Here is a 22,775-nt window from a genome sequence, read left to right as displayed (position 1 = left end):
CGTTATCCTAATCCAAATAGAAATTCGTTTGGGGCTCTCATCACAATTAATAAATTTTTTTTCCTGTAACTGGGATGTTTCCTCTCCTGGTGTGGATTTTTATCATTTTCATTAGATTGTTTCCTCAGAGCTGAAATCACAATTTTTATTTGTATTAGATCTAAGCATAAAGCTGTCACAGCTATTACATTTTTATTGGACTTGCTCAGTCTTTTCCAAATTTCACAAGTTGACTGTCACCAGGGAAGAAAGATTGTGAACTTGGTGTTACAAGCAAATGTTATAATTAAATATAAACAACTCAGTGCCGTCCGTCACTCAGGACGGTTGACTCCTGTTCACATGGCTCTCATAGACTAAAGTATGTATTTTTTGGGCTGTATATGTCCTTTTCTTACTAAAACACATAATTGCATGGGCCTGAATTACAAAGGGAAAGATCAACTTATGCCCAGAATTCATTTTTGTTATAACTAAATGAAAAGCAATTATACAGATAAGTAGAGATATAATATGAAATATAAAATGAACTAAAGCTTAAAGATTTAAAACATTAGCTCAAAATGATCTGTGTGATCAGTGTTTGGGCTATTAATAGCAGAGAAGTTGAGAGCCCAAGGTGCATTAACCCGGATCCAAAGCCATGGCCCTTTCCTTACTAGCTGTGTGGCCTTAGGTAGGTTACTTAACCTCTCTGTGCCTCCTCATTTGCTCTAATAGGGATAACAACCAACCTTCATTATAGGGTTTTCTGAGGGCTCAGAGTCACAGCTTAGCAAATGGGAGGCACTTAATACATGGTGGTAGCTGCCGTCACTGTTGTTGTTACTGAAGAATTTTTAAAATCCTAGGCAAGGGAAGAACTACTTCATCTGCCCATTCAAATGAACTCAAACCAGTCAGAAGAAAATACTGTTTTCTCAGTATAAAAAGAATGTATATTCATTATTTTTTAAATATATAAAATAGTAAAAAGCCCCAAGAACAAAATTTTAAATATGCATAAACCTGTCCTCCAGGAACACTATTCACATTTTAGTATGCCCTTCCGATATTTTTTCCTATGACCCTATTTACAAAATTGTATTCGTGCCATATATCGTATCATTTGACATTAATATTTGTTACTAAATATTCTTCCACAGCATCATTTATAGTGCTTTCTGTGCTTCTCAGCCCAGAACTGGTGTTGAGTCTCCCGCCTCGTCTCAGTGTGCTCTCTGTGAACTGAGGAGGTCAGCAGACAGCGGGAGAGCCAGTCTTCCTTAAAGTCACTGTGCACCAGGCTGAGGAAAAGGCGGTAGGGGCTGGACCCGCCATCCCTGAGCCCTGATTGCTGTGAAAGCAAGAACATAGTGTTGTTTTGCTTGCCACCCACTTAGCATTGCCGCTTGAGGCAGACAGCTGCTCTCCCTGGACCAGCCTGGGGAGGTGGGCTTCCTGGGCTCCTCTAGGGTCAGCCGGGAGCTCCCAGTGGGGCCATGAGCCCTGGGATGCAGGCAGTACCTCTGAAGTTACCCAGATAGCTGCTGTGGAAGGTCGGACCTGTTAGCATGTTGGGGGAGACTGACAAGCCTGCCAGTTATCAGGAACCTTCTTTTTTGCTTTTAGTGGAAGGTTTGCTGTGAGTAAAGGATCGTCCTTGGGAGCAGTGTTAAGGAGATTGAAACATATGCCAGAGACGCACAGGAGTTTGCACTGTAAAACATGGAAATGAAGATCCCTTTGGAGAAAGGCTTATTCCTTCATAGGACTGAATTGGGCCAGTGTTAGCATGGCAGTTCTGGGATCTGGATTTTCAGTTTCTCCCATTTACAGGTTTTCTCCCACTCTGTCATATTCATAAAAAGAATATGAGCAAGTCCTAAGAACTTAGTAGCCCAACATTTTGCCTACCAAAACCTTTGAACATTAAAAAATATTCTGACAGAAAATGAAGTTTCTTTTTAGAAAAGGGATCACCAACGTTGTATGTGATCAAGAGTACCTAACCCTGCTCCATGGGAACTTTTCTGGGGCTGACCAGTGGCATTCTCCAGCCAGAATTCACGGACCTCTGCTTGAACACGTCATACCAGGTGTGGGTTGGATATTTAAAGCCTATGTAAAAAAGTGAAAATGAACTGAACCATCAGTGAATGAGAATTTCAACTTCATAGGATTAAAAATATGGATACAGAAATATTGATTTTATATCATCCTCATCAAAAAGTTATTTAAATAATAATCCTAAAATCTGTCACGGGAACTGACTGAACCTGGAAAGGGAAAAGAGGGGTGAAAACTAGTATGTATACTGGAGTTTTTAAATTAGATTGCTGTATCCCGTAAAATGAATGTGCTCCCTCAAACTGATGAGACTTGTGTTTTATGTTTGTGCCCAGCAGAGGCTGCTGACTGTGAGGAAAGACTGGATGGCACTTCTCTACCGCCAACAGGTAAAAGGCATTTACATTTTCATCACCCGCTGGAAAATACGGCATGAAAATATATTTGCATGGAAAATGTTTCTAAGACTAGAGATGCAGATGCTTGAGCAAGCTGCTGCTCTGACAGACCAGGGGCCTAGTGATCAGAATTCTCAGTGCCCTTTGTTCAGGGATATTTTTCACTTTGAATAGAAAAAGTATGAAAAGCTGCATGTTTCTCCCGCTCTGTCATATTCATAAAAACCACAGAAGAGCAAGTCCTCAGAACTTAGTAACCCAACATTTTGCCTACCAAAACCTTTGGACATTAAAAAATACTCTGACAGAAAATAAGGTTTCTTTTTAGAACAGGGGTCACCAGTGTTGCGTGTGATCGAATTCATGCCCATTTGGTCTTCTCATGCCTCCCCCAAATGACATGGTCATTGTTCTTTGTTTAATAATGAGCACCCGGTAAATTCCATGTTCATTGAGTGGTGGAGTAAGCCAGCTGGCCGGCACGAGCAGCCCATTCCTGACGCGTCAGCCAGGTCAGCCGGGCCCAGTGTTTCATGGGAGCAGCCGCCTCACACAGGCAGAACTCTGACTTCACCTTGTTCACCTCTCGGGTGACAGACAGTTCAGAGGCTGGCCTTTGACCCTGACCCTGACCCTGCCTCGCCCTCTCCTGCTGCCCCTGCCCTACCTGAGGTCAGGTGTCTGATCAGTGAGCAGCCAGGTGTCAAGCGATTTGGTCTCAGGACTTCTTATTAACTGCCCTCAAAAGAATACCTGATGATTCTCTGCCCAAAAACCGAGGCACCCCAAAAAACCCTCCAAGTGAAAAAGCTCAACTCGGTGCCTCCTTCTCTGGCTTCTGGGTAGGACGTTTTTAATGAAATTCTGCACTTGTGAGCAGAGAACCCTAGGGCACATGGACCCAGACAGCACTTGCGCTTGAGATGGCCATGGGGGCAGGATGCGGGTCTGATCGTGACCCTTACAGCAGCCAAAAAGCTCAGCCACGGACATGATCATCACTTTTGCTGCAAATGGGCCGCTAAGCAGTGGAGTGATGGACAAATAAGTAATGAGATGAGCCACACCATGCAAAAAAGGTCTGCTCATACCAAGCTCTTACCATACGTAGCCACTGTATGAAAGGAGCTTTCTCCATGTTGGTCAGTTAAGAGAATGGAAGTGCGTGGTCTCTCTGGTTTCTTCTCAGTCTGTCATTCTCAGGGTTCTGGTCACCCCGGCCCACCCCAGGCCCACATGCACCCAAGCGTGCCTCTCAGAAGGCCCTTGAGGAAGCACCCCACTTTCCTAGCTGTGCTTCTTCAAGGCACCTGCTCCCTGCTCCAGCCTCCACCCGGGCCCTGCCCTGCTCCCTCACTGGCATCTGTTTGACACTGTGGGCTTTGACTGTGAAGATTTGGAAACCCTTTCTCTTGAAATTTTCCTACCTGAAGGTGGAGGCAGAGGGATGTGCAGATGAGAAAACTGAGCATAAGGTGTGGGAGCATCTCGTGGCACCCAAAGGCATTCCAAGGAGTCTGAGATGAGAAGAAACTATAGAGGTCACATAATCCCATCGCTTCTTTTTATCCAGTCCTTTTATTTTACAGAGAAAAAAGCCTCAGGCCCGGAAACATTAAATGCCCGTCCAAGGTCTCCCAGCTAACTGATGGCCCAACAGCACCGCTCCACCTCCCAGCCAGCCGCCCTCTGCTCTCGTCCCTGAGCCCAGGCCAGCTTTCACCTGCGAGTTTCCCAAAGACCCCAAGGGGAGATGGACACACTTAGCCCCCTTAGCAGCCCTGTCAGTGTCTCACCTCACAGGTGGAAGGCTGCTCGGAAGTCTACCCAGAGTGCACCGCAGTTTAAACTTGTGTTGTCTGGCTGATTTGGTTCAAGGCTGTGAGGTCATGGCTGAAGGCCTGTCCTGCAGATCTTCTCATTAAGCTAAAGACATTCCATACGCACCACTAAACAACATGGTAAATCACATTTATCATTTACAGTGTGGGGAAGATAGTCAGAAGTTGGGGCTCAGATTTTGCAGTCAGAAATCGAGTCACCCTGATAGACCAGCATGTTTCTGGATTGCCCCACTACACTAAAACCCCCAGCCCGGTCTGCTTCTTTGACTACAGCTCCTACTGTTCTCTTGCTGCCGCCTGCCTGCCCCGCCTCTCCCGGGGCCTTGACACTCCCTGGTCAGACAGTGGGAGTGGCCACAGGCTCTGAAGCAGACGTCTTGATTCCCTTATCCGAGCAGCCAACAGGTGGTCCTTTTTAAAGAGTTGGCAATGCCTTTATTACCTCTTTAAGGTCTTTTAAGGTGTTTTGCTCCTTCTTCCAAAATTGTGGGTATTTGGGGGGCGGGGAGCAGTGCACAGGTAAATCTTCAAGTGCATCTGCAAACCTAGCTTGGCCAAAGCAGGGTTACAGTCAGGCAGCCAAATGGCATGCGTTTCAATCCTTCACGTGGAAGGAACCCTCTCTGTGTCTGGGTCGAACACAAACTGACAGGTTTTAGAGGGGAGAAACTTATTTTCTTAACTGGTTTCTCCTCAACCTCATCAGTAAGCCTTTTGGAGCAGCCAGCAAGCATCAGGGCAGACTTGGGCTCCAGCGGCCAACGCCCACCCTCAGAGAGCCCCAGACGCTTTGAGAGCGAAAACCCTCAACCCAGCATTTGGGAAAAGTTTGTGTTTAAAAAAAAAAAATAAAGAGTCAAAGCAGTGCTGACAATTAGATTGGGGCTTCTGGATTTGAAATAAGTGGTGCCGAGTTCATCTGGATTAGCAGTTCATGTCATAAATTGGCCTTTCTGTACTTCTGTTTAAAAAAATTAATAAAAATATATAAGGAAGAAAATTTAAATTGCTTTATTTTACCACCCAGAGACTAGACTTTTCTCTATATTTATTTAATTTATTTATAAATAGACATCAAATAGATATCCAATTTTATTTCCTGGGTATTTTTTTCTTTTTTACCTGTCATTTTTGCATTTTATTACCAGTGCTTCATAAGCATTATTTTAATAGCTTCATGATATTCTGTTTTGTAGGTGAATTATATTGTATGGAACCATACACATTCATGGGCTCTCTTGCAAAAATAATCATTTCAAACTTCTAATTCCTAAAATTGCCCATTTAGCACAACTAAAGCCTTGGCTAAAGAGTTACTAATTTAAATGTGAAACACAGACACCTCAGCAGTCAGTTTTTCATTTATCTAGAATACCCCTCTCGCCCTATCCTGGAGAAGTACACAGCTCTTCTTAATAGAGGTGGTTTCTCCCTTCATCTTCTTGGTTTGTCTCTGTTGTAGGTCATATATTTCACACCAAGAGAGAAAACACGGAAGACCCAGAACCAGATTTCACTGCCTAGACTTCCGTTGTAGTGAGTTGAATATGCATTGACATGTGTAACTCCTCGGTTTGTGTGTCCTCAAAGAGCCACGTAGGCATTGCAGGTTACTGTTGAGTGTGGGTGTGCTGTGAAGTTTACCCTTCATGTTTAAATAGTTTTCATATGTTTCTCTGTCATATGTGATGATCATAATCAAGCCTCCAATTTGGTATAAGATTTTTACCATCATTTTTGGAGATGGTTTATTACCCTTCAAAAATCTGTGTATGATCCAGTTACTATACTGTCCATTATAAAGCAGCAATTCCCCCTTCCCTGTTGTTTAAATAACCTCAATGTGAAGACACAGAATTTGGAAGTATATCTATTTTAATATAAAATGCTTAAAGGAGACTGGCTCTTCCCAGTACAGAGGGAGTAGTTATGAAGGTCAAAATTAATTAGACCTTCATCAGCCTGGAAGATGAAGAGGTTGTTTTCAGAGACAGGATAGCTCTGATCTATTAGATAAAATCATTTGTGACATCAATTTCCCCCAAATAATCATTTGTAACCAAACAAGTACAAATGATACATAAATTCTTAGGAAGGAAAAATCGTTCATGTATTTGTAAAATCTAGATTGTGTCGACACACTGACAAAATAACTAATTAAGAGGTGAGAAACCCAAAGCACCCGTTGTCCACATGACGGTGACCCATGATGAGCCGCTGGTCCTGCCTGCGCAGCCCCCCACTCCAAGCCCACCACCGTGCCCTTCCTAATTTGCTGCCTGCTTCCTTGAGGTCCTGCTACACTTGCCCTCACCCTTATGTAAGACCAGGATGTAACTAGCTGCGTTCATTTTAAAGTGACATATGGCCCTGCAAGTATTACCTCCAGATTCCTTTCTCTAATAAGATAGGGAATTGGAAATACTGTTTTATTTAGAAACATCACATTCACACCTCGCGTGTACAAAGCAAAAATCACCACAAATCTCTGACACTTGACCCAAAGGTCAAAAATTGGCATGAAAGAAATTTGGACTGCAGATCCAACAAACCCCCAAGGGGGAATGCTATGTGGGCATTGAACGCCGTTCCCTAGCACTTAGTGTGTCCAATCTTGGCATTTAAAGAGGCAAGAGGGGGCGGCTGGGGGGGGGAGGCAGCCTAACTGCCAGGCGCTCACATCTCCTATCTGTGTGCCTCTTTTCTTCTTTAAGCTACAAGGAAGGTTCCAAGAAATAGTTTCCATTACACCTTTTAGTCAGTCTTTTCCGTTTCAGGCCAGTAAGTAAGCCTTTTCCTGAAGCCAATGTCTTTGTTTATCAAGTGGTCTAATTAAGCGCTCTGAGCCAGGGCTTTTGTTTCTCTGCAACGTATGTTTTCAGATGTGTCTTCTGCCTCCCAGAAGGAAATATTTCTCAAGGGAATAGAAGAGTTTAATTAGTGCCCTTTCAACTCTATTAAAATGGGATGACTATGTTGCTGGCAGAGGTGGAAACATTTACCTTAGAACTGTGAAATCTGTTCAGTATGCACCAGGAGCCTTCAAAAGCACTTCCTTCCAAGGAAGGCAGCCGGGGCGCCAGGCAGCTGGGATTTTCCGGCTCGGGAGGCGGGGTGGGGGGGCTCCCTCACAGATGCGTGCAGCGGGTCCACACATTGGAAATACACATCACAAAACTGCAGCAGTAGAATCGGATTTTGTAAATTAAAATTGTATTTGTGTTTACTTACTGTGACTACTGTTCAGACTTTATTCAGAAATCCTTTTTATAGGCTTTCTTAGCAAAAAAAAAATATATATATATATATATTCCATATCTCTGGATAATGTCTCAATCTTCTGTATATATGTTTTATTGATATGTAAATATTTAGATTTTTTAAAATTACTATGTTCTTTAAAAAGAATTCAACAAAAGTCTAGTTGTGAAAATGGTGTATAACGTTGTGTTGTGATACCAGTTCCCAAGATGCTGTTTATGTCTGTTCTGGAAGAACGCAATAAATTACTTTAATTGAACACGCATGTTTCTTGCTCGTGCCAGTCCTCTCGTGTCTGTGGAGAGGGAGAGGACGTGATGCTATTCATTCATTAAAAGGAATTTATTAATACTCTGGTCATCCTAAATAGAAAGTTATCTCTCCTTAAGAAATTTTTTAAAATAAATAAACAAACTAGCTTGCTGCCGGCATGAGGGTCCTCAGACGCTGGGGAGTCACAGGCTCTGCGGCGGGTTGCACCATGTGCTTGAAGCCCGAGTTTAAATGGAATTAGTAGGTTTGTAATCTTCCCTTAAAACACTAAGCTCTGCTTCTATGGAAACAACACATCAGAAGGACTGATCAGTCTTCGTGAATGCCGAGTGGCTGTTAAACGTAATTGCTTCGTGGTCCCCTTGGAACACAGGAGGGCAATTGTCCTCCTTGGTCACCTGCCCCTTGGGGCCCAGAAGGCGGTCCCAGCCCCCTGCATGAGCTTGTGCCCCCCAGGCTGAAGTCTGCCTTGAAGGGGCTCTGTTCATCCTCTGTGAGGAGTGGGGGTGGGGGGTAGGGAGAGCTGCTGCACAAGAAAGCAGCTTGCAAGAAAGGAAAATAGAAACTACAGCCAGCCAGAGTCTTTCACACAGGGTGAGGAGCCCCAGCTTCCCCACAGGAGTCCCTGCTGGAAGGGCCTCTCTGTCTCCCGGAACAAGGTTGCTGTCCGACGCCCCCTCCTCCCCCTCCCATCGCCCAGCCCCACCCGAGGGGTCGGGGGTGGCAGGCGGCACCAGCTCAGTTCAACCGTTGGCTGAACAACCTTGGGTCAGGACCGGTGGCTTGGAGTGGCCCTAGTGGGGGTACAGGGGAAAGCATGGCGAGAAGCAGGGATGGGGAGGCAGGCCTCATAGGCCACCCCTCCAAGTTAGAAGGCTCTGGACCCCTGAAACATTCCGAGTGCCAGGTCTTGATCAGGTTTGTATTGATCTGGCCAAAGCGTGGATCATTGGCTGGAGAGGGGCAGCCTAAAGCAGCAGGTCCCATTAGGAAGCTGCTAGAATAGCTGGGGGCAGAGAGAGAGGACATGAGAGGACAAGAACCCAATGCCCATAACGAAGAGAGAATCCACAGGACTTGGTGGCCAGTGAGTTTGGGGAGAGGTGGGAGGTGCAGAGCCTGAAGCCAACACCCAGGTTTCTGGCCTGGAAATCCCGTGGGGGTTACTTGTGCTCATGGAAGTCTTGTGGACTCAGGTTTGGATGTTCCTCCATTCATTGATTCATTTGTTCATTCATCATTGAATAGACACTTACTGACCACCTAGGACGTGCCTGACTGTCCACGTGGGAAGAGGAGAGGAGCTGGGCTGGCAACCTGGGGGAACCCCAGCATGCAAGGCGCCTCTGGTTCCTGAGCAGCTCTCCTCGAGGGGGCAGAACTTCCTCTTAGCTTGGTGGCTTTGTCCCAAACCAGAGGCCCTGGGTTCGAAGCCCACTCGTTCCTCACCACCCAGGTCTCAACCCCAGCAGCAGAGAGGGATGTGTGGCTTCCTGCTCACCGGCAATCACGTGTCTGCATCCCGTCGGCCTTCCCGTCCCTTCACGCCAATGCCACCGCCTGCAGTTATCTTGCTTCTGCATGTGTTGTTTATGGTGTGACTTCCCTGGAATGAATGCAAGCTTCATGGTGCCAGGGATCTTATCTGCAGGGCCAGTCAGAGGGTGAAAGAAAGCATTTAGACCCTCGGCAAGGGTGCCCAGGCTAAACCTCTCCCATCAGGTTGGCATTAACGTGCAACCCCACCAGTCCCGGGTCAGCCAGCCCTTTCCTGCATTTGTGTCCCTGGTCCCTAGCATAGTAGACTCCCAGGAAATAATTACTAAATGGTGACTCAGCAGCCATTCAGCCTTTTAAAACAGTGCAGATAAAACTGTCCCGTTTGGCCTCAGTGGTGAAGGGAACTGGCCGCACCTTTTTGGTGGCACCCCCCTAGCAACTTACTGTCCCATTCTGGCATCCTCCTGCCCGGTGTTCAAGGCGAGTGGCCGGTGAGGAGATGGGCAAGAGGAGCTCTATTTTATGCCCAGCAAGAGGAAGCCTCAAGGAAGTATGTGTTTGGAGTTTGCCAGCTGGCTGAGAACTTTCATATTTAAGTGTAAAACTTTTTATTATTTGAGCCATTTGGGATGAAAAAATATTTCTAAATTATATCATATGCTTTCCTCCCTTTTTAAGCAGAACGTACTGATAGAGTGCCACCTTTTTGATCCCTCGATGTCATTGCTCTGAACTTTATTTGCTGTCCTGTGGTATGAGGAGGCTCTGCTTGTTCTCACACTGGTTTGGAGTTGCATGCCAGTTCCAGAAGCCCCAACAAGCAGCCTTGGTGCTTCAGATATCACTGCCTAAAACTCACAGTACCCCGGGAGTTAAATGTCACCTTCATTTTACACAACACGGTCTCCCATGGGGACAGGGATCTGGGCAGGGTCCCAGCTGTGTGGGGTAGGGGCAGGCGCAGTGACTGCACCCAGGCTTTTCACCCAGAGCCCTGGACACCACCTCTCGCTGCGTTTTGCGTCGCTTGAGCTGCTGTTAACTCCCACCACCAGCAGGGGTCACCCTTCTCCCAATGCTTATCAGCTGTTAGCTCTGAAAAGTAATAATCAAGACTTTTAATTTGGAATAAATTAAATATAAGTGGCTCTGAAACAGGCTCTAAGGAACTTTTTTTTTAAAGTAAAGCTATGGACTTTAGCTCATGGTTTCCTAGAAGTGTTTTTACTTCTTTGTATTTTTCTTGGCTAGTTAGCCTTATTTAAGGTTTCTCGATAGGGAAATATTACTATAGCTTAAGGTTTTGGGGAAGTTTCTGTTTGGTTTGTTCAGAGTCTGGTAGTGGAAGATTTCAAGGTGGTTCCCCCCTCCCCTTCTTCAGATGCATTGTCCGGGACCCCTCCCGCACCCACCGCCCCAGCCCATCCATGCCCCCACAAGCCCAAGCCCAGCCCTCAAGGCAGTGGCAACTGGAAGCAGAGGAAGCCAGGGCCGTGGGCCTGGGACCACATCGAGGACAGGCCAGGGGTGTTGGGCACGCTGCTCTCCCTTCCTTAGGTCACTGGGGCTTCTTTGTCCCTTTATCGCTGTTCTTCATAAATGGGGAGACTGTATGTCCATAGACTGGCCAATTGGAGGCTGGGTGTGCCCCCTGGGGATCTGATAACTCTAGTGATTCCGAGCCATGCTTTGAATTTACACAGATCAACACCTTCTAAACACTAAGTTGATCATTTGAAAAAAAAAAAAAAGGACACACACACATTTCTATTTTGTTTCCAGGGAAAATTTAAAATATGTCAACAAAATATGGTATAGCCACACAATGGAATATTTTTCCACCATACAAAGAGATGACATTCTGCCACGTGCAACAAAGGTGGCTGAACCTTGAAAACATGCTGGGTGAAAGAAGCCAGACACAGACAAATAATGTACCATTCCACTTACATGAAATATCTGCAGTAAGCAAATTATGAGACAAAGGAGATCAGAGGTTACCATGGGATGGGGGGGGGGAGTTATTGCTTAAGGGGTACAGAGTTTCTGTTTGGGGTGATGGAAAAATTTTGGAAATAGGAGAGTGATGGTAGCACAATGTTGTGAATTGTAATTGTGGTGGTTTGAAGCTGTGTATACCCCAGAAAGACATGTTCTTAAACGTAATCCATTCTTGTGGGTGTGAACCCATTGATAGTAGGATCTTTTATGAGGTTACTTCAGTTAAGGTGTGGCCCACATCATTCAGGATGGGTCTAATCCTATTACTGGAGTCTTTTGTAAGAGGAATGAAATTCAGACAGAGAGAGAGAGAGAAAGCCACAGAAGGAGGAGTCAGAAGCTGATGGTCTCTGGAACCCAGAGAGGCCAGGAGAGGCTGCCGTGTGCTTTGCCATGTGACAGAGGAGCCCAGGAGCAGGGATTGCCGGCAGCCAGCCCCAGGATGCCACAGTCTTCAGGGAGAAAGCATCACCTTGGTCATGCCTTTGATTTAGACTTTCTTTTAGCCTCAAAACTGTAAGCTAATAAATATCCATTGTATAACCCATCATTTTATGGTATTTGCTTTGCTTTTTTTTTACATTCAAAAAAACAAGTAATATTTATTTTACTCAAGCTTCTATACAAGTCATACAAGTTGAACAAAATGATCCTTAGTTGAAGACGTTATCAAAAATGTTCTTAACATTGTTTCATGTGTCGCTTGAGTGCCCAGAAGTAGAAAAAAACTTATCTAAATGAAAGAATGACCATTCTTACAGTGGGTTTGCTTAGTATGTGGAGAAAAAATCCATATAGGTTAGATATAAAATAATAAGTAACCTACTGGTAATTAATGTCAATGAATTGTATACTCAAAAATGGTTAAAATGGCAAATTTTATGTTATATGTATTTGTTACCATAATTTTTAAAAGAAACTAAAAGCTCTGTTAATGTGTTGAAGGAGCCATAGTCGAAGAGCTGAGGAATGTTCTAGAAGCAGAACTCGGGTGGGATAATACCCAGTAGGCTGTGCTTCATGCATACCGATATTCCAAATAGACTTGATACTTGGAGCATTTTGCCATTTTTATCTGTTAATGCTGAGAAATTGAGGGACATTTTAAACCTCAACTTTGAAACAATGCTGCTTTTGATAATTACTTTAAAATGCTTTCCAAAACCACAGCTGACACAGTATGTTCAGTGGAGGAGCTGCTCTGAAACCGTTTCTCTTGACAGCCGATTGTGCATCTCTCCAGCACAGAGCCATCAAAGATTCAGAAAATGGAGTGCCCTCTGTGAATATGGAGTGAAAATCAATCAATTTCACAAGGGAACTTGAGCACCCTAAACTGTTTCAATGAAGTGGTGGGCCAATTGCGTATTCTGTTAGAAAAACTCTGCTGTACTGAAGCAATGGAAGAAGAAGGAAAATATATTGCAACAGATTGCACGTATTAAGTAGCCTCCAAAACAGATATATTTCTAACCACTGGACAGAGATAATCAGGAGGGACTCAATTAACAACCCCCACCCTAACCCCACCGCCCCCCATGATGATGGAGAAAGTGAACATTACGCCATCGTATCACCCTTATGTGAAATAGTGCACTTGTGTGAGCCCCTGACACCTTCCTCTACTCTACTCCTCACCAGTGTTCCTGTAACATAGACCCATAGCTGCAGGCAGCTTCCATCTTATTAAGATTCTGTGTTCGTTTCCTGGTTCATGTTGTGCACTGTTTGCGCTGCCTCCCCCCATCAGTGTCTGTGTCCCCTGGGAATAAAAGCCACAGCCAGTCTTCCCTTTGCCTTCTAAATGTTGGACTGACTCCTCGACACCAGCTGCCGACCGCTTTAGAAGAACAGGTGCCTCGTCGCCCTGTGACTGTGCTTGAGCCAGCAGGACAAGAGCATGCAGCTTTAGACTCGGGAACAGCTTCTGATCGGAAAGGACCCAGTGACTTTAGGGGCGGGAAGGTGGAACTTCAGTCTGAATTCATTTGAAAGAGTGAATACAGGGAAAAAAACTAAGAAATGTTTAGAAAATTGTGGGAGAGCTATCCCCATCCCCCATTAAACATACTACAAAATTACAGAATTGAGAATAGACGGATCAATAAAACAGAATGGAAAAGTCAAGACCAAGCCAAGTCTACATGAACACACAACCTATATTAAAGGTGTTGTAATAATTAGAGCGACATATGTTAAGCTACTTATAACAAAGAGAACCAAAAAGGAAGTGACTCAGATGAAATACATGTTTCTCTCTCTAACTCATAATGGTCCAGAAATGGGTGGGATGGTCCAGGGAAGAAGTGGGCGGCTTTGCTCCAGAAGGTCAACCAGGAACCCAGTTCCGTCCATCTAATTATTCTGCTGTTCCCTAGGAGATTTCCATGTCCACAGGGTCAAAGCTGGCTACCCAGCTGACGTTTGTATTAAAGCCTACTAAAAAAGGCTGCCGAAACAAATACCACAGACCAGTTGGCATAAACAACAGGATTTTATTGCCTCACTGATTTGTAGGGTAGAGATCTAAAATCACGGTGCTGCAGGACCCTGCTTGCTCGGAGGTCTGCAGTGTTCTGGGTGGCTACCGGCAACCCATAGCTCCATCTCTGCCTCCATCACATGACCGGCTATCTCCTCGTCTCCTCCCGGGTTCAAATTTCCTCTGCTGATGAGGCCTCCAGGCATGCTGGTTGAAGGCCACCCTGATTCAGTTGTGCTCACCTTAACTCACAACGTCTTCAGAGGTCTTATTAACAAATGGTTCACACCCACAGGACCGAGCATGGGACTTGAACATGTCCCTGTGGGGTACACAATTGGGTCCATAATGAAGCTGATGGGAGGAGGGAAAAGCTTAGTGGAGGGAAGCAGTTACCTTATGAAGACATGATCTAGGGGTGCATACATCACCTCTGCTTATATCCCATTGGTGAAAACCCAGACGGCTGCACCCAGAAGCAAGAGAGGCTGGGACATAGAGCCTCTGGTGGACAGCTATGTGCCAACCAAAACCTTGATCCCATCACTCCAAGGAGGAAGGGAGAGCAGATCTGGCAGACACTTAGCTGTTTGTACAGATGCCAATTTAAATTTTGGTGGAAAGGATGAATTATCCAATAAATAGTGTTGGGAAAACCGCAAGCCATTTGTAAAAATAAAGTTAGTTTGACCAAAAGGGGGATGCAAAATGAGACGAAATAGTTTCAGTGGCTGAGAGATTCCAAATGGAGTCGAGAGGTCACTCTGGTGGACATTCTTTTGCACTATATAGATAACACCTCTTAGGCTTTAATGTATTGGAATAGCTAGAAGTAAATACCTGAAACTACCAGACTCCAACCCAGCAGTCTGGACTCCCGAAGACAATTATATAATAATGTAGATTACAAGGGGTGACAGTGTGATTGTGAAGACCTTGTGGATCACACCCCCTTTATCTAGTGAATGGATGAGTGGAGGAATGGGGACAAAAACTAAAGGACAAATGGGGTGGGATGGGGGGATGATTTGGGTGTTTTTTTTCACTTTTATTTTTTATTCTTGTTCTGGTTCTTTCTGATGTAAGGAAAATGTTCAGAGATAGATTGTGGTGATGAACGCATAACTATGTTATCATACTGTGGACAGTGGATTGTATATCATGGATGATTGTATGGTGTGTGAATGTATTTCAATAAAACTGAATTTAATTAAAAAAAAATAAAGTTAGTTTGATTATATTGTGAACAATTGTTTTACACTTTGGAAGATTGTATGGTATGTGAATATATCTCAATTTAAAAAAAAATTTTTTTAAGTAAATGAGCTCTCTAGCTAAGCCAACTTGGCAGGTGAACTCACTGCCCTCCCCCCTATGTGAGATCAGACACCCAGGGGAGTAAATCTCCCTGACAATGCAGGATATGACTCCCGGGAATGAATCTGGACCCAGCATCATGGGATTCAGAATAGCTTCTTGACCAAAAGGGGGATGTGAAAGGAAATGAAATAAAGTTTCAGTGGCTGAGAGATTTCAAATGGAGTCTAGAGGTCACTCTGGTGGGCATTCTTATGCACTAAATAGAGAACCATTTTTAGGATTTAATGTATTTGGATACCTGAAACTATCAAACTCCAACCCAGTAGCCTTGACTCTTGAAGATGATTGTATAACAATATAGCTTACAATGGGTGATGGTGTGATTGTGAAAACCTTGTGGATCACACTCCCTTTATCCAGTGTATGGATGGATGAGTAGAGAAATGGAGACAAAAACTGAATGAAAAATAGGGTGGGTTGGAGGGATGATTTGGGTGTTTTTACTTCTATTTTTTATTCTTATTCTTTCTGGTGTAAGGAAAATGTTCAAAAATAGATTGGGGTGATGAATGCATAACTATGTGATGGTACTGAGAGCAGCTGATTGTACACCATGGATGACTGTATGGTATGTGAATATATCTCAATAAAACTGAATTTAATTTTTTAAAAAGTAAATGAGGTGGGGAGGAGGGGTATGGGATATTTTGAGTGTTCTCTTTTATTTTTATTATTTTCATTTTTATTTTTTGGAGTAATGAAAATGTTCAAAAATTGATTGTAGTGTTGAATGCACAACTATATGATGAAACTGTGAACTGTTTTACACTTTACATGATTGTATGGTATATGAATATATTTCAATAAAATTACATTAAAAAATAAAATACAAATTCTCCAGAGTAAAATAAATAAATAAGTAAATAAATAGACATACCACAAAAATTAACTCAAAATGGGTCACAGACCTGAATGTAAAAGCTCAAACTATAAAACTCTCAGAAGAAAATACAGGAGTAAATTTCCTGCTCTTGTCTCAGGCCATGGTTTCTTAAATATGACACCCAAAGCATGGGTGACAAAAGAAAAAATAGAGAATCTGAACCTCAGAGAAATGAAAAACCTTCAAGCTTCAATGGACACCATCAAGAAAGTGAGAAGACAACCCATAGAATGGGAAAAAAAATATTTGGAAAAATATTTGATAAAGGATTTATCAGATAAAAATATCTGATAAAGGATTCATATGCAAAATATATAAAGAACTCTTAAAATTCAACAATAAAAACACACGACCCAGTTTAAAAATGGGTAAAAGACTCAAATTGACACTTCTCCAGAGAAGATATACTAGTGGCGAATAAGCACATGAAAAGATGCTAAACATCGTTAGCTATTAGGGAAATGCAAATCAAAACCACAATGAGAGACCGTTTCAAACCCACTAAAATGGCTATAATCAAGAAGACAGACAATAAAAAGTGTTGGATGCAGAGAAAATAGAACCCTTAAACATTGCTGGTGGGAATGTAAAATGGTTCAGGCTCTGTGGAAGACAGTTTGGCAGTTTTTCAAAACATTAAACATAGAGTTGCCATATGATCCAGCAATTCCACTTGTAGATACATACCCAAGAGAAATGGAAACACAGACGCATGCAAAAAAACTGCACAAATCTTCTAGCAGCATCACTCATAATAACCAAAAAGTGGAAAAAAAAAACAACGGTCCATCAATCGATGAATGGATAAATAAAATGTGGTCTATCTATACAATGGAATATTATTCAGTCATAAAATGGAATGAAGTACTGATACATGCTACATAATGGATGAACCTTAAAAACAGTATGGAAAGGGAAAGAAGCCAGACACTAAAGATCACATATTGTATTATTCCATTTATATGAAATTTCCCAGAATAGGCAAATCCGTAGAGACAGAAAGCAGATACATGGTTGCGAGGCTGTGAGCGGTGGGGAAGGAATGGGGAATGACTGCTAATGCGTATAGGGTTTTTTTTTTTTGGAGTGATGAAAATGTTCAGTAATTAGATACACAACTCTGAATATACTAAAAACCACTGAATTGTACACTTTAAAAGGGTAAGTTTTATGGTATGTGAATAAAGCTATTTTAAAAAATAAGTTTAGAGCCCCCTCCCATATTACTGTATATGTGACAATCCCATATGTTTTGAGGATTTAAGTAAAAGAAATCATAAAAATTATTAGAAAAAAATTATTATTTCTATAAGCTTGGTGAGGGAAAGGATTTCCTAAATACAATGCTCTAGGAAGAAATTATAAAGTAAAAGAGGAAAACTTTTAAGCTGTAGTTCAAAAAATCACAAAATTAAATAGCAAGTGACAAAATGTGAAAAAATATTTGCAGAATAAATGTTTTTTTTAAAAGGTTATTATACTTATTACATATACAACCCTTAAAAATAAAATGACAAAAAATACTAAAATGTTAAAATTAAACCAAGAAATGCAAATTAAAATAGCAGTATGGAATCTTTTGGTTATCAAACTGGCAAAGATTTTTTTAAAAGGTAGCACTGTGTTTCTTGTAATGAAGGGAACTTTTATGCAGTATTCATTGATGATTGATACAATATTTCTCAGGGCAGTTTAGCCATACAAATCAAAATTGTTTAAAACCTTGCATAGGGTGTGACCCAGCAATTCTACTTGAAGGAATTTATCTTAAAGAAATAATGATTTTCCCAATGATCAAGCCTCAGGATGGGCATCACAACATAGTTTAAATACTGGGGGGAAAAAATGAAAACAACTTACATGTCCAACAATAGCTTAAATTATAATACATCCTTAAAATGGAATATCATGGAGCTGTTTTTTTTTTGTTTTTTTTTTGTTTTTTTTTTTCAGTACTGAATGGATTTGATAATATTTTTTTAAATCATCATTTTATTGAGATATATTCACATACCACGCAGTCATACAAAACAAATTGTACTTTCGATTGTTTACAGTACCATTACATAGTTGTACATTCATCACCTAAATCAATCCCTGACACCTTCATTAGCACACACACAAAAATAACAAGAATAATAATTAGAGTGAAAAAGAGCAATTGAAGTAAAAAAGAACACTGGGTACCTTTATCTGTTTGTTTGCTTCCCCTACTTTTCTACACATCCATCCATAAACTAGACAAAGTGGAGTTTGGTTCTTATGGCATTCCCAATCCCACTGTCACCCCTCATAAGCTACATTTTTATACAACTGTCTTCGAGATTCATGGGTTCTGGGTTGTAGTTTAAAAGTTTCAGGTATCCACCACCAGCTACCCCAATTCTTTACAACCTAAAAAAGGTTGTCTAAAGTGTGCGTAAGAGTGCCCACCAAAGTGATCTCTCGGCTCGTTTTGGAATCTCTCTGCCACTGAAGCTTATTTCATTTCCTTTCACATCCCCCTTTTGGTCAAGAAGATGTTCTCCATCCCACGATGCCGGGTCTACATTCCTCCCCGGGAGTCATATTCCACGTTGCCAGGGAGATTCACTTCCCTGGGTGTCTGATCCCACGTAGGGGGGAGGGCAGTGATTTCACCTTTCAAGTTGGCTTAGCCAGAGAGACAGGGCCACATCTGAGCAACAAAGAGGCATTCGGGAGGAGACTCTTAGGCACAAATACAGGGAGGCCTAGCCTCTCCTTTGCAGCAACCGTCTTCCCAAGGGTAAAACTTATGGTAGAGGGCTCAACCCATCAAACCACCAGTCCCCTATGTCTGTGGTCATGTTAGCAACCATTGAGGTGGGGTAGGCGAATACCCCTGCATTCTCCACAGGCTCCTCAAGGGGGCACCACATCTTTTTTTTTTTTTTTTCCTTGTTTGTCTTTTTTCTTTTTTTTTTTTTTAACTTTCCCTTCTTTTTTAAATCAACTGTATGAAAAAAAAAGTTAAAAAGAAAACAAACATACAATAAAAGAACATTTCAAAGAGACCATAACAAGGGAGTAAGAAAAAGACAACTAACCTAAGATAACTGCTTAACTTCCAACATGTTCCTACTTTACCCCAACAAAGTTACATAATATAGCAACATTTCAGTGAACTTGTTCCTACTACATCCATCAGAAATTAACAGACCATAGTCATTTCTGGGCATCCCCAGAACGTTAAATAGCTTATCTGTTCTTCTTGGATTATTGTTCCCCCTTCCTTAATTGCTCTCTACTGCTAGTTCCCCTACATTCTACATTATAAACCATTTGTTTTACATTTTTCAAAGTTCACATTAGTGGTAGCATATAATATTTCTCTTTTTGTGCCTGGCTTATTTCGCTCAGCATTATGTCTTCAAGGTTCATCCATGTTGTCATATGTTTCACCAGATCGTTCCTTCTTACTGCCGCGTAGTATTCCATCGTGTGTATATACCACATTTTATTTATCCACTCATCTGTTGAAGGACATTTGGGTTGTTTCCATCTCTTGGCAATTGTGAATAATGCTGCTATGAACATTGGCGTGCAGATATCTGTTCGTGTCACTGCTTTCCGATCTTCCGGGTATATACCGAGAAGTGCAATCGCTGGATCGAATGGTAACTCTATATCTAGTTTTCTAAGGAACTGCCAGACTGACTTCCAGAGTGGCTGAACCATTATACAGTCCCACCAACAATGAATAAGAGTTCCAATTTCTCCACATCCCCTCCAGCATTTGTAGTTTCCTGTTTGTTTAATGGCAGCCATTCTAACCAGTGTTAGATGGTATCTCATTGTGGTCTTAATTTGCATCTCTCTAATAGCTAGTGAAGCTGAACATTTTTTCATGTGTTTCTTGGCCATTTGTATTTCCTCTTCAGAGAACTGTCTTTTCATATCTTTTGCCCATTTTATAATTGGGCTGTCTGTACTATTGTCATTGAGTTGTAGGATTTCTTTGTATATGCAAGATATCAGTCTTTTGTCAGATACATGGTTTCCAAAAATTTTTTCCCATTGAGTTGACTGCCTCTTTACCTTTTTGAGAAATTCCTTTGAGGTGCAGAAACTTCTAAGCTTGAGGAGTTCCCATTTATCTATTTTCTCTTTTGTTGCTTGTGCTTTGGGTGTAAAGTCTAGGAAGTGGCCTCCTATTACAAGGTCTTGAAGATGTATTCCTACATTATCTTCTAGGAGTTTATGGTACTTTCTTTTATATTGAGATCTTTGGTCCATTTTGAGTTAATTTTTGTGTAGGGGGTGAGGTAGGGGTCCTCTTTCATTCTTTTGGATATGGATATCCAACTCTCCCAGCCCCATTTGTTGAAAAGACCATTATGGCTCAGTTCGGTGACTTTGGGGGCCTTATCAAAGATCAGTCGGCCATAGATCTGAGGGTCTATCTCTGAATTCTCAATTCGATTCCATTGATCTATATGTCTATCTTTGTGCCAGTACCATGCTGTTTTGGCAACTGTGGCTTTATAATAAGCTTCAAAGTCAGGGAGTGTAAGTCCTCCCACTTCGTTTTTCTTTTTTAGAGTGTCTTTAGCAATTCGAGGCATCTTCCCTTTCCAAATAAATTTGATAACTAGCTTTTCCAAGTCTGCAAAGTAGGTTGTTGGAATTTTGATTGGGATTGCATTGAATCTGTAGATGAGTTTGGGTAGAATTGACATCTTAATGACATTTAGCCTTCCTATCCATGAACATGGAATATTTTTCCATCTTTTAAGGTCCCCTTCTATTTCTTTTAGTAGAGTTATGTAGTTTTCTTTGTATAGGTCTTTTACATCTTTGGTTAAGTTGATTCCTAGGTACTTGATTTTTTTAGTTGCTATTGAAAATGGTATCTTTTTCTTGAGTGTCTCTTCAGTTTGTTCATTTCTAGCATATAGAAACATTACTGACTTATGTGCATTAATCTTGTATCCCGCTACTTTGCTAAATTTGTTTATTAGCTCTAGTAGGTGTATCGTTGATTTCTCAGGGTTTTCTAGATATAAGATCATATCGTCTGCAAACAATGACAGTTTTACTTCTTCTTTTCCAATTTGGATGCCTTTTATTTCTTTGTCTTGCCGGATTGCCCTGGCTAGCACTTCCAGCACAATGTTGAATAACAGTGGTGACAGCGGGCATCCTTGTCTTGTTCCTGATCTTAGAGGGAAGGCTTTCAGTCTCTCACCATTGAGTACTATGCTGGCTGTGGGTTTTTCATATATGCTCTTTATCATGTTGAGGAAGTTTCCTTCAATTCCTACCTTTTGAAGTGTTTTTATCAAAAAGGTATGTTGGATTTTGTCAAATGCTTTTTCAGCATCTATTGAGATGATCAATTGATTTTTCCCTTTCGAGTTTTTAATGTGTTGTAATACATTGATTGTTTTTCTTATGTTGAACCATCCTTGCATGCCTGGAATGAACCCCACTTGGTCATGGTGTATGATTTTTTTAATGTGTCTTTGGATTCGATTTGCAAGTATTTTGTTGAGGATTTTTACATCTATATTCATTAGGGAGATTGGCCGGTAGTTTTCCTTTTTTGTAGCATCTTTGCCTGGTTTTGGTATTAGATTGATGTTAGCTTCATAAAATGAGTTAGGTAGTGTTCCATTTTTTTCAATGTTTTGAAAGAGTTTGAGTAAGACTGGTGTCAGTTCTTTCTGGAAAGTTTGGTAGAATTCCCCTGTGAAGCCATCTGGCCCTGGGCATTTATTTGTGGGAAGATTTTTGATGACTGATTGGATCTCTTTGCTTGTGATGGGCTGGTTGAGGTCTTCTATTTCTTCTCTGGTCAGTCTAGGTTGTTCATATGTTTCCAGGAAATTGTCCATTTCTTCTACATTATCCAATTTGTTGCCATACAGTTGTTCATAATATCCTCTTATAATTTTTTTAATTTCTTCAGGATCTGCAGTTATGTCACCTTTTTCATTCATTATTTTGTTTATATGGGTCTTCTCTCTTTTTGATTTTGTCAGTCTAGCTAGGGGCTTGTCAATCTTGTTGATCTTCTCAAAGAACCAACTTTTGGTGATATTTATCCTCTCTATTGTTTTTTTGTTCTCTATGTCATTTATTTCTGCTTTAATCCTTGTTATTTCTTTTCTTGTACTTGGTTTAGGATTGGTTTGCTGTTCATTTTCTAGCTTCTTCAGTTGATCCATTAGTTCTTTGATTTTGGCTCTTTCTTCCTTTTTAATATATGCGTTTAGTGCTATAAATTTCCCCCTTAGCACTGCTTTTGCTGCATCCCATAGGTTTTGGTATGTTGTGTTCTCATTTTCATTCGTCTCTATATATTTAGCAATTTCTCTTGCTATTTCTTCTTTAACCCACTGATTGTTTAGGAGTGTGTTGTTTAACCTCCAGGTATTTGTGAATTTTCTAAGTCTCTGATGGTTATTGACTTCTAATTGTATTCCATTGTGGTCAGAGAATGTGCTTTGAATAATTTCAATCTTTTTAAATTTATTGAGGCTTGTTTTATGTCCCAGCATATGATCTATTCTGGAGAAAGTTCCGTGAGCACTAGAAAAGTATGTGTATCCTGGTGATTTGGGATGTAATGTCCTGTAGATGTCTGTTAAATCTAATTCATTTATCAGATTGTTTAGGTTTTCAGTTTCCTTATTGGTCTTCTGTCTGGTTGATCTATCTATAGGAGAGAGTGATGTGTT

General features: G+C 41.7%; 1 protein-coding gene across 7 annotated transcripts in view; it reads left to right on the top strand.

Annotated features, from left to right (window-relative positions):
• Positions 1 to 7,811, top strand: part of BEND7 (BEN domain containing 7) — an 86,537-nt gene extending 78,726 nt beyond the window's left edge. For 4 of the 7 annotated variants that reach the window (XM_037846721.1, XM_037846717.1, XM_037846722.1 and 1 more), the window contains 2 exons: positions 2,385 to 2,438; positions 5,754 to 7,811. In XM_037846721.1, the coding sequence (XP_037702649.1) occupies positions 2,385 to 2,438; positions 5,754 to 5,815 (116 nt within the window). In that variant the 3' untranslated portion in view covers positions 5,816 to 7,811. Of the gene's footprint in view, positions 1 to 2,384; positions 2,439 to 4,036 lie in introns of all 7 variants that reach the window. The other 3 variants (XM_037846718.1, XM_037846720.1, XM_037846719.1) reach the window with 3 other exon arrangements.
• Positions 7,812 to 22,775: the final 14,964 nt, after the last annotated feature.

The sequence above is a fragment of the Choloepus didactylus genome, chromosome 8 (genome assembly GCF_015220235.1).
Source record: "Choloepus didactylus isolate mChoDid1 chromosome 8, mChoDid1.pri, whole genome shotgun sequence".
Taxonomy (NCBI): domain Eukaryota; kingdom Metazoa; phylum Chordata; class Mammalia; order Pilosa; family Megalonychidae; genus Choloepus; species Choloepus didactylus.
Note: the sequence above shows the minus strand (reverse complement) of the source record. Positions and strands in the feature narration are given on the sequence as shown.